The sequence below is a fragment of the Leiobunum rupestre genome, chromosome 4, assembly GCF_980474605.1.
Source record: "Leiobunum rupestre chromosome 4, qqLeiRupe1.1.hap1, whole genome shotgun sequence".
In the NCBI taxonomy this organism is placed as follows: domain Eukaryota; kingdom Metazoa; phylum Arthropoda; class Arachnida; order Opiliones; family Sclerosomatidae; genus Leiobunum; species Leiobunum rupestre.
In genome coordinates, this window is record NC_143387.1 from 30,343,253 (window position 1) to 30,354,064 (window position 10,812).

General features: G+C 37.0%; 1 protein-coding gene across 15 annotated transcripts in view; it reads left to right on the forward strand.

Annotated features, from left to right (window-relative positions):
• Ssdp (Sequence-specific single-stranded DNA-binding protein) overlaps window positions 1–5,463 on the forward strand; it is a 78,569-nt gene extending 73,106 nt beyond the window's left edge. For 12 of the 15 annotated variants that reach the window (XM_090172856.1, XM_090172844.1, XM_090172850.1 and 9 more), the window contains one exon: window positions 3,038–5,463. In XM_090172856.1, the coding sequence (XP_090028982.1) occupies window positions 3,038–3,148 (111 nt within the window). In that variant the 3' untranslated portion in view covers window positions 3,149–5,463. Of the gene's footprint in view, window positions 1–45; window positions 308–1,077; window positions 1,186–3,037 lie in introns of all 15 variants that reach the window. The other 3 variants (XR_016480505.1, XR_016480504.1, XM_090172849.1) reach the window with 2 other exon arrangements.
• The last annotated feature ends 5,349 nt before the right edge of the window (window positions 5,464–10,812 follow it).

Genomic DNA, 10,812 nt, shown 5'->3' on the forward strand with positions numbered 1-10,812 from the left:
TAGGAATTTTGTTTGGTTTGAATTACATTATTATTAGTTTTTCAGCTTTCCATAAAACATGTAATGCAAATTGCTGGAATTTTATAACAAGAAATTCTGTCTCTCTCTTTCTATCAAACTGTCTCAATCTCTACCGCAAAACCATTTCTCCCTGAGTGTACATAATTCTGTTTGCGGGAGTTGTATAAAAAAAATTTGGGCAATAATTTATAAAGACTACTGCAAAATGCGTTGTGTAAAAAAAACATTCTGGTTGTTAATGCCTTGCTTGTTTTATGGACCATTGCTGTAGACAAATCTTTATCAGGTAGGAACCATATTTCCAAAACCACTCTCTATATTTTGTCACCACTTTTCTACTATTTTAGTTCCTACTCACCACACACTCTTTTAGTTTCGGAGACGTTTCGCTTAAATTTGACGATCCGTAGGCCGACACTTAAGACTAGTCACGCGGAAAAACGCGTCCTTTTGAAGTGTAACGATATAGAAACCACACTCGCTCGCACTCCTTTGCGCCTTCGAGATAAATTGCACGCTCGAATTTGCACCTCCAACGCATCGAGGTAAGAACCTCGTGGCTGAACTTACTTTAAATTTCCCGCTAGGACCCAAAAAGTCGCCGTTGCCTATTATACTGTTAACCGCGCGACGTACACTTTACTCACTATGGCTTTAACTTTTGATTTAAAAAAATTAATAAACATTTTTATTTATGGCACTTCATTGTGCCTTTTTTAATGATTGACCCCAATACCCCCATTATTTCGAATACCGAATTGATAACGATCAATAAATATTACTCCTTTATAATGCTATTAGTTATTTCGTTTCGGGTGTAATTCTTCTTAAGACGAAGTCATTTGGTAGAAAAAGGGGTAACGTTTGTTCGTCACGTCAATTCAATTCGTCAGAAACCAGAAGCGTTTCTCCCATTTTGGTAAAGGGTGTTATACTTTGAAACGTTTAACTTCTGCCGATTTTGGGAATTTTTGGTGGACAAGTCCCAATTAGTGGGAAATGTGTAGGGTCATTAAAACGATGGAAATTTCTGCTTATGTATCCTTGCGGGGTTAGATGTCGATTGGTACACCAGGATTACATGTAGACATGCCTTGCCATATGCATCCGACGTCAACGTTGTGAAATTTAAGTGCAAGTTTTGAAGGGAATACAGGGTCCAAGGTATGTTTGGGCATTTCGAAACAACAAACAAAAATATCAATCAATAAATGTAACGATATGAATGTGGTATAAGCTATATAGAAATATATTTAAAATACTAATACATTGACCGTCTTATCCTTGCTAATACAATTTGTTTCCTATAACTATACCTTGATCTTTTTATATCATTTCAATTGTGTCAGATATGAACCTTTTTTTTTCTAAAAATATATTTTACAGCCGAATGCTTTGAAGGACAAAATATATTTTTTCTTTTCGTTAGTTTCTCATTATTTGTTTATTTTAATTCCTCCCCATAAAACCCTTTTGTTTTCTATATTTTTAAATGTGAGAAATTTAAAATTTTGTTTTCGAAACTGTAGCTGAGTTGCGGACTACGACAATTTTCTTGTAAGTTAAAAACTAATAGTAATGTGTGGTATAGTAGTTTTAGATTTACACTAGTTTTTATTTTTGCCCTTTTAAAAAACCAATTTAAGTTTCATTTTATTTTCCGTTACATCCCCGAAATATTTTTTGTTCTCAAAGCAGTGCACATGTTTTTCGCTAAAGAACAGTTTTTTTTTCCTTCCTGGATTAAATTTACTACTAATACAATTGCATGCGAATTTAACAAGAGGTGGTTAATTTTCCTTTTATACATTTTAAGTAATTAGAGTACCTGAAATGTCCAAAAATACCATTTTAAATAAACTGATTCGTTGGATTCTGCGCTCTGGGGCTTAATCACGGACCCGACTATTGTTTTAATGGACCAAATATTAACCTAAAACAACAGGGTGTTTTTTTTTAAATAACCAAAAAAAAACTGCACTTAAATTTCACCGTGCCTGCTGACATAACTTAAAAGCCGAAATTTAAATTTTAATGAAATATAATACGCTGTTTATAAATTCCGTTGGTTTCTAGCTAGCTTTGGTTTTTTGCTCAATTAGTCATTTGGGATTTTTGTATTTTTTTTAACGCTGAAATAACGAAAGCCAAGTTTTTTTTGTGAACAACATTTTGCTTCACGCCCCTTCCCGGCCCCGCATGTTGCTTTTCATTTCAAACATTAATTGATATTACGCGAAAGGGTATTTTTGTGGTGGCCCACTCAGCACAGTTTCCTTTATTTACAAATGTTCCCGCCAGGAAAGTAATTTTTTTGGAATATTCTAGATTATAGGATGGTACCATAATAGACAAAACCAACCGATTAACTAAAAATTGTTCGAAATGGTAATCTTTTATTTTTTGTCAAATTAATTTAATCGCGTCGAAAGAAATTTAAACCAAAATGCACTTTTAATATGTATGGATGAACCAATGCCTACCGTATTTATAAATTAAACATTTTCCGAACTTTTCGGGGGTTGTAATTAAATATCATTTGGTTGCGAATTATTGTTATTTTTTTAAAAAATGACTTTTCTGGCGTGTTTTGTAAGGAAACTATTTTTTGCTCTATATAATTTGTAAAACCTTTGAAGATAATTTTGTAATTTGTTGAACGAACGTAAATTGATCTGAAACCTTCCGTACTTTGCCCATATAGCTATACAAATGCACATGCACCCATTTAAAAAACACACTTTAGCGCGCTGAAATGTCATTTAAAAATATCTTTTCATTCGCGTTTAAATATATCAATACATAAGTGTGTTTTTTAAATCTTCCCTTTCTTTCAAATTACATCAGTTTCTGAGAACAGAGTTACCGGATTGGCTAAAACAAATAATACGTGGTTAGTCGATGATAAATTGGCGCGTTGTTTTGAAAGGGCCGTTAATTCCAATAAACGCCAATCCGTTAACGCTGTTGCTTCGCGGTCTTATTAATTTTTTATCGATTTTTTTGTTTAATTTAGGACCAGAATGAGTCGGCGGCAATATTAAAGATCAAAGAAAGCATGCAGGAAGAGGCGAAAAGGTTCGAGAAAGACACGCCGACGGAGCATTCGGAATATTTCATGCAATAAGAGTTAACAGTTTACATCCATGAGCAAAAGCAGAAAAAAAGACTATAAACATTCAAAATTTTAGAAAATAAATGGTAGTCAATTCGCGAAAAACAACAACAAGGGGGGATTACAAATTTTTGCCAGTGACAGAACCAAAAAAAAACCACCACCAACATTCATTTCAACCATATTGGAGTTTTTAAACCGAAACTTTGCATTATTTCACCGCGGTTCTACGAGAAAGGACGGTTACATCATTAAAAACCAAATTCAGGGGTGGGTTAATATTTCATCTAAAAACGGAACGCATTGCCACTGTATAAAAAAAACTTCAAAATGACATCCAGCCACTTTACTAAACATAAATCAACCCCTTAAAAGGGTGATTCGACAAACTTTAAATAGACTAAAGAAAAGTGAACTGATTATTTCAGTGCAACTAATTAAAACAAAAGACAATTTTTCTTGGGGCAGTTTTTATTTTAATAACTTATTTATGAAAATAAACCAGCCATCGGTCGAATCTTTCCACGGTTAGGTTGTAAATATTTTCAGAATTCGAAAATTTATAAAACAAGGGGGGGAGGAAACTGACGCTTTCCTGTGGTCGAACAATGAAAAGACCGTTTCTGTGATTGGAAAAGGTGATCGCGGTGGTTCAAACAAAAAAAAAGAATTTGTCAGTAAGTTGGAAGATCGCAGGAATCTGTAAGACAGGAAGTTGAAACGAAAGAAAACCCAAGCCATTTTTTGTAAGATAAAAATGGGAACTATTATATATATTATTAGGCCATTGATTGTAAATTAAAATTGTTTAGATATATAAATATATATAAAAATTCCTGTGTTGAAGATTCATCAAGTTGATCCGATTTTCGGTATGACAAATACGTTTTTTCCGTCAAAAACTGAGGAAATACCGGAAAACTCGCTGTTTTTCCATATCATTCATTCACCATATTCATCGCATTTATTCTCAAAACTTTTTTTAATTCAATGTTACCCCCCATTTTTTTAAGTCATAAACATAAGGAAATCCCTAACCACCAGAAGAAGAAAAAAGTTTAATTTAATTTATTGGTTATTATTTTGTACATTTTGTTTACAAAATTTTCAGTTGTTGGTTATTATATCCTTTCATAATGTACAGCTAATGTCTTAAACATTTTTTTCTAAAAAGTTACACATTTATAGTTGAGTACAAAAAATAGTGGTTTAAAGAAAAAATAAGAATTTACATAATTTATTTATATTTTTCGAAGTATGCCTTTTTTATCAAAATGGCATTTAAGAAAGGTTATTTTTAACATTTCGATATAGGGTTTTTAAGTTAAATACAAAAAAAAATCTGAACTGAAATCCATCCTAAAAATTTGGAGATGAAAAAAAAAACATTTTAAAAGTGAGAATAATTTTTAATTACGAAAATTTTCTTTCGTTTAAGGACTAAAGTATTTTGTCATCGTGTATAAATTTAATGAATGAAGATAGTGGATAATTGTGGACTTAAGTTTGAATTATTTTGGATTAATGGCACTCTAAAAAACACCTCCCTCCCCCTTTTGAAAGGACATCCAATCCGGCTGTAAAACCTACCTGTTATATCAGTATTGTACATTTTACTGTCACGTCTAAATTTTGTTATATTTAATAACGGACTTATCTTTGAAATTGCCACGTATTTTTTAAGAAAAGATTTCTTTTTCAAATATTAAAAGAAAAAAATGGGTATGTGTTGGTTATTATTATTTTGTACGCTTTGTAATATACAAAAAAAACACGTAAAATAACGCGTGACTGAAGAAGATAAGTGACCAATCACGTGTCGAGAACTAAGTCACGTGGTGTTATGTGTGCGCGTGCGCGTCTCGAGCAGCCAATCCGAGGACTCTCTTTCTGTACGAAGAAGTAATTTTATTGGTTCCTTATATTTACGAATCTGCGCCGAGGTTTATAAATAAAAAAGGAGAGAAAAAAACAAACCAAAGTTATATAGGATGATTTCTTTGGAGCGAAGACAACTTATCTAGAAGAGTATATCATCTATGGTTAACAAAACAAAACATTTAAGGAAGCTGCCTTCAGGGATATAAAACTGTTGTACAGCGAAAGCTTCTATAGTGTTTTTATTATCATTTATCGAGAAAAACAAATGATAAGACGTGAAATGGAGCTCTGGTAAAAAATAATTAAGGAATTGTAATTTTCTCTTTCTCTTTACTCTCGAGATCTCTACTTTCAGTTGTGCAAATGAAAAAAATAATGTACGTTTTCTGTGCTGTATACAAAAAGCTATAGTTCATTGATTCTATTAAACCATCATTTGAACAAAACGTATCCGTAAATTATTTACCAAGCTAACGTTACTTTCACCTAGGAGCAACAAACACAAGGAGAACGCAGCTAGCCTTTAAACACGCTAACGAAGGGTTGTGTACGAATTTCATTGGACGGGCGTCACGAGCCTTTACGCTGAACGTTATACGGGCGGGGGGAGACAATTTCCGAATTTTTCCCCTTCCGACGGCAGCAGGCGCTAAAGCGTCTAGCCAATGAAAAACGTACACAAGAAAATCCTGGACTTTTGACGGGTTGCGTTCTCCTTGTGTGGGGTATTGTGTTTGTTGCTCCTAGCTTTCACTTGGCGAGTGATAAGACGTATTTTCGAATTTTGTATATTTGTAATTCCAAGAATGTATTGAAGTTACTAAGAATACTTCAGCATAGCATTAACCCTTGGTACCATCCTCACAGCTTTTGTGGAGAAAGTTCGTCTGCGTTTAAGGGGCATTCAAAGTCATACCATATAGCAAACTTGAATGGGAAAGGCTGCGAGGATGGGAATCAGAATCCTGTAGTCCAATATGCTTAGTAACTTCAATACATTCTTGGTAATTCCTGTACCCACTGGGTAAGGCACTGTTACGCTTAGAATCCTAAGCGGTAGTTCAACGTGGTACTATTCGAATGTAATTTTTCAACGACTATGCAAACAGTTCAACCATCATTGCTTTACAAATTATAATGAGGCTTCTGGCGTAAATTTGGTCTGAATCTTTAGGTGACGCAAGTTTTGTGAATCTACAGATCACCTTCTAAAAGGTCTAGTTCGTCATGCTTAAATCTTTAGGAAGTTTTGTGATCCTAAAGATTGCCCTATTAAAGGTCGAGTTCGCAATGCTTATAGTAGGTAATTTTTAATATAATATTTTCGAGATACATGTTGAAGGTCAGGATCGCCCTTTTGGGCACCCCTATTTTAGAACATTAGGTAAGGGAAGGCACACAATTTGCAACGCGCGCACTCTCGTGTTAGAGGCCTGATGCATAAAAACTAGAGATATACACATAAAACTTGTAATATAATATCAGGGTTCGTACACGACCTCGAAAGGTTGGGGAAATTAAAAATGACCCCAAAAATTCAGGCAGATAAATTTTGTAAAGATATATTAAAATAATAATAATAATTACCTAGGCTAATACCAAAGGCACCACCCTAGGCCTAAGTCATCGTTTGCCTTTTATACTGAGGGCTAACAACTTCTGTAAATTCTGTACACCGATTACAGAGAGTACAGCCTTTGGTTCTTCCTTCTAGCTTAGTGATTGATAGAGTGAAAAGAAATTTCAAATCTTTTTTTCCTATACCTCAACTTGTAAAATCTTTAATCTCCATTTAAAAATGGTAACTATGGTAAATTTTAACCAAGTTTCGTCTATTAATTGAAGTTTCAATGTATTGATTAGCTTTGAGTTCTTGAAAGATTTATCTTGTAGTTTTGTTTGTTTAAGTAGACAAGTTTCCGAAAACCACCGCCACAGCGCTGGCGTCGGGCGTTGCTCTAAGCTAAGCAGCTCCCTATTTTGCGTACTGTCCACGCAAAAGCGTACCGACCAAGGCTAAGCCACTAAGGTGGTTAATATTTAACCGGGCGCCAAGCTGGCTATCATGTAGGGGGGGCACCAAAACACCCCCATCTTTAATGTCCAATTGTCCCTTCAACCAGTGATAATTATGACTCTTCGTTCAATAGAATTTTAATAATACTATATAGGTGGCGCCATTTTGAAACTTTTCAACCGGGCTCCATATACCCTCGGTACGCCACTGCGTCCACGCGTCCCTTATTTGTTGGTTTAAGCCCAAACTGAACTCTATTTAGCGGTTTAGCTTATAACATTGGTTTGTGTAACACAGTTTAGTATATAGTTTTTTTTTGTTAAATAGTTGAAATAAGACTCTTTATTGCTATACAGTGTATAGTCAGAGTGGCTGAGTGGGTAACTCTGAACAGTTCTAACTCCGAATACTTTTCGTTTAAAAATTAATATCTTGAAATTGGTTTAAACCAAATGGACAATAAAGACCTCGTTTTAAAGCTTAAGAATCGTGAAATGTCAAAAAAAAATATTTCAAAGTTGTAGAAAACGATTCGAAAATGGTACGACTTTAAAAAAAGTACCCCCAGCTTGTTCGTTTTAATAAACATTCAGAGTGCCCTATTTCATTTAAAAAATTTAAAATTTGATTCGCGGCAATGACTTGTGGCCCCGTAAATAAGGTTCCGCGAATATTAAAGACATCGTACCTAATAAAACTCGTAATCACGAAAAAGATTAGCTTTTTCTCTATAAAATCCATATTTTTAATTTTTAATTGCTTCAAAACTAAATTTATAAATAATTTAAAAAATTAAACTGAATTGGCAAACTCTGAACACCTCGCGATAAAGGTATGTTGCGCTTTATTTTACTTATTTAATAAACCAAAGGACCACAAGGATTTTTGGTTAAGGGGCACACCAGTGTTTCAAAAATCTGGGTAAAAATCAGTGAGTTCCTTCACTTCCGCACATCGTGATAGAACATATGACCAACTAGCCGAAAAGCTCACCCTACGGGCGGGCCCTCAGCTAGTTGTGTGTTTCGAGGCACTCCATCCCAGTAAGGCCCCCCTGCCCCTTTTCCCCATGCCAGAATTACCGGGGTACCCTTTTCCCCTCGCAAATATAACATAAAAACTCTTTCTCTCTCGTCCCAAACCCCCCCAGTGAGGCACCCCCTACCCCCTTTTTCCCATGCGAGAATTTCCGTGGTGCCCTTTTCCCCATAGTCGAACCACCCCAGTAAGGCACTCCTCCCCCTTTTCCCCATGCCAGAATTACCGGGGTACCCTTTTCCCCTCGCAAATATAACAAAAAACTCCTTTCTCTCTCGTCCCAAACCCCCAGTAAGGCACCCCTCCCCCTTTTCCCCATGCCTGAATTACCGTGGTACCCTTTTCCCCACAAAAATTACTCAAAAACTCACCTTTCTCTCTCTTCCAAATCCCCCAGTAAGGCACCCCTCCCCCTTTTCCCCATTCCAGAATTGGAACGAGAGACCGCCTAGCACGCAAAACGACGGAAAGGCCGGGAGTGTCGAAAAGCTTGCCACATTCCCCCTCCCAGCTTTGAGAAGGTTTCGTACTGCTGCCCCGACTGAATATAAAGACTCCGAGAGACCGGGTTGGTGCATTTGGCCCACTCCTCATTTGACCGACTTTTCATTTGGCCGACTGCTCATATGTCCGAATGCCCATTTGGCCGACAGCTCATTTGACCGACTTTTCTGTCGGCCAAATGAGCAGACCATATGGCCGACTACCTTTTTAGCCGAAATTCTGGTCGACCAAATGAGCAACCCATTTGACCGACTGCTCATTTGACCGACTGCTCATTTGTCCGACTACTCATTTGACCGACTGCTCATTTGTCCGAATACTCATTTGGCCGACTACTCATTGGGCCGACTGCTCATTTGAACGACTGCTAATTTGGCCGATTGCTCAGTCGGTCAAATAAACGGCTCATTTGACCGACTGTTATACTATAGCCTGTCCTATACTATGTCTTTAGTGTTAGGTTGACTTATAGACCGGGCCATGTATTCTAAGTATTGGCGCTTGACGGCGCCGCGCACTCACTTCGCTCGAGCGCTGGGGGGCCGGACCGGCGCCCCCCCCCCCCAAGCCCCGTTCTTTATAACCAAGCTGGGCCTTCTAAAATGGGGCCTAGAGGACAGTACCTAGCCAAACGCAACTAGTATCGTCCAACCGCCAAATGAGCAGTCGGTCAAACGTGTATTTTGTGGTCGGCCAAACGAAACTCTCCCTAGAGACCGAGCTAGTAGATTTTCTCGAAAACAGAATAGCGTGGAAAAAGAGGGGCCACTACCCATACGCGCAGACTTTACCACTCGGCCGGCTTAACAAGGTCAGAAAGATGAACCTCGGACGACGACGACGTCGAAGTGGTTTTTAGTTCCACATCGATATATATATATATATATATATATATATATATATATATATATATATATATATATATATATATATATATATATATATATATATATATATATATATATATATATATATCTCTCTCTCTCTCTCTCTCGATGTGGGACTATTGCTATGGACGGAATGTCGTTAAGTATTGTAGTTTGTTTGTCGTGGAAAGCGACGACACGGTAGATGGAGCTGCGAAAATAATTCATATTATTGGCGACACCGGGATTCGAACCCAGATTTCTGGCCGCATAGTTTCCAAAACCGACGCCTTTATCAAGCGAGTCACGCCGTCCTCTTGAATTTCATGCTTGATCTTTTAGCCTTGAACACTTTTATAGTTTGTATAGTTGGTCCAGAGATTTCCCGCCTCCTCCCGCGTGCCGTTGATTTCCGCCCCCTCCGACCAACCCCCTTAAAGGGAGAGTCACCGAATGGTACGATAGCGTACGCCACGAAAATTGTAATACGCCCTAAAAATTGCGATGAAATCATCGCACTGACGCGTCTTCAACTGATTTCCTTTTTTTCGCAAAATTACATTCATGGGTATTTTTTTTACGAATTAGCGAATTTACATGACTTTTGGTGCCTAAACTACCCAAATGTTTGATATAAATTTCCTAAAATAAACACATTTGAATCCCAGTTTAAGAATTTCTTCAAATCATACTTCCACTAATTTCCATAATTTAAAAGAATTATGTTCGTCGTGTTTTGCTTACCTATTTCACCTTTGATACTTTCCGTAGATCAAACGATAGGAAATCACATGGCCTCAGTTGACAGCTTTTATATTGGTTTCCCCACCCGGGTATCCTGAGGGTGGGCGGTGGCCACTCTTTAACATAGGATGGTAAAATATATATCAAACGATAGGAAATTACATGGCCTCAACAGCTTTTGTGTTGTTTTGCCCACCCGGGTCTTCTGAGAGTGGGTGGCGCCCAAGTTTTAATCCTTCAACTTAGGATGGTATTTTATAAATCTAACGATAGGAAATCACATGGCCTCAACAGCTTTTGTATTGGTTTGCCCACCCACGTATCCTGAGGGTGGGCGGTGCCCACTCTTTAACGTAGGATGGTAAATTATATATCAAACAATAGGAAATCACATGGGCTCAACAGCCTGGGCCGACTTGTTAGTTTAACACTATTGCTATGGACGGAATGTCGTTTGTTTGGCGGCGTGGAAAGCGACGACACGGTAGATGGATCTACAAGCTACACGCCCAGCTTTGGCGGAAAGTTTGAAATTTTGGTGGGAAGTTTGAAATAACGCTTCGCGAATCGTTATATAGTCTTTCTGGTGGGAAGTTTGAAATTAATAAAAATAATTAAAAGAAAAA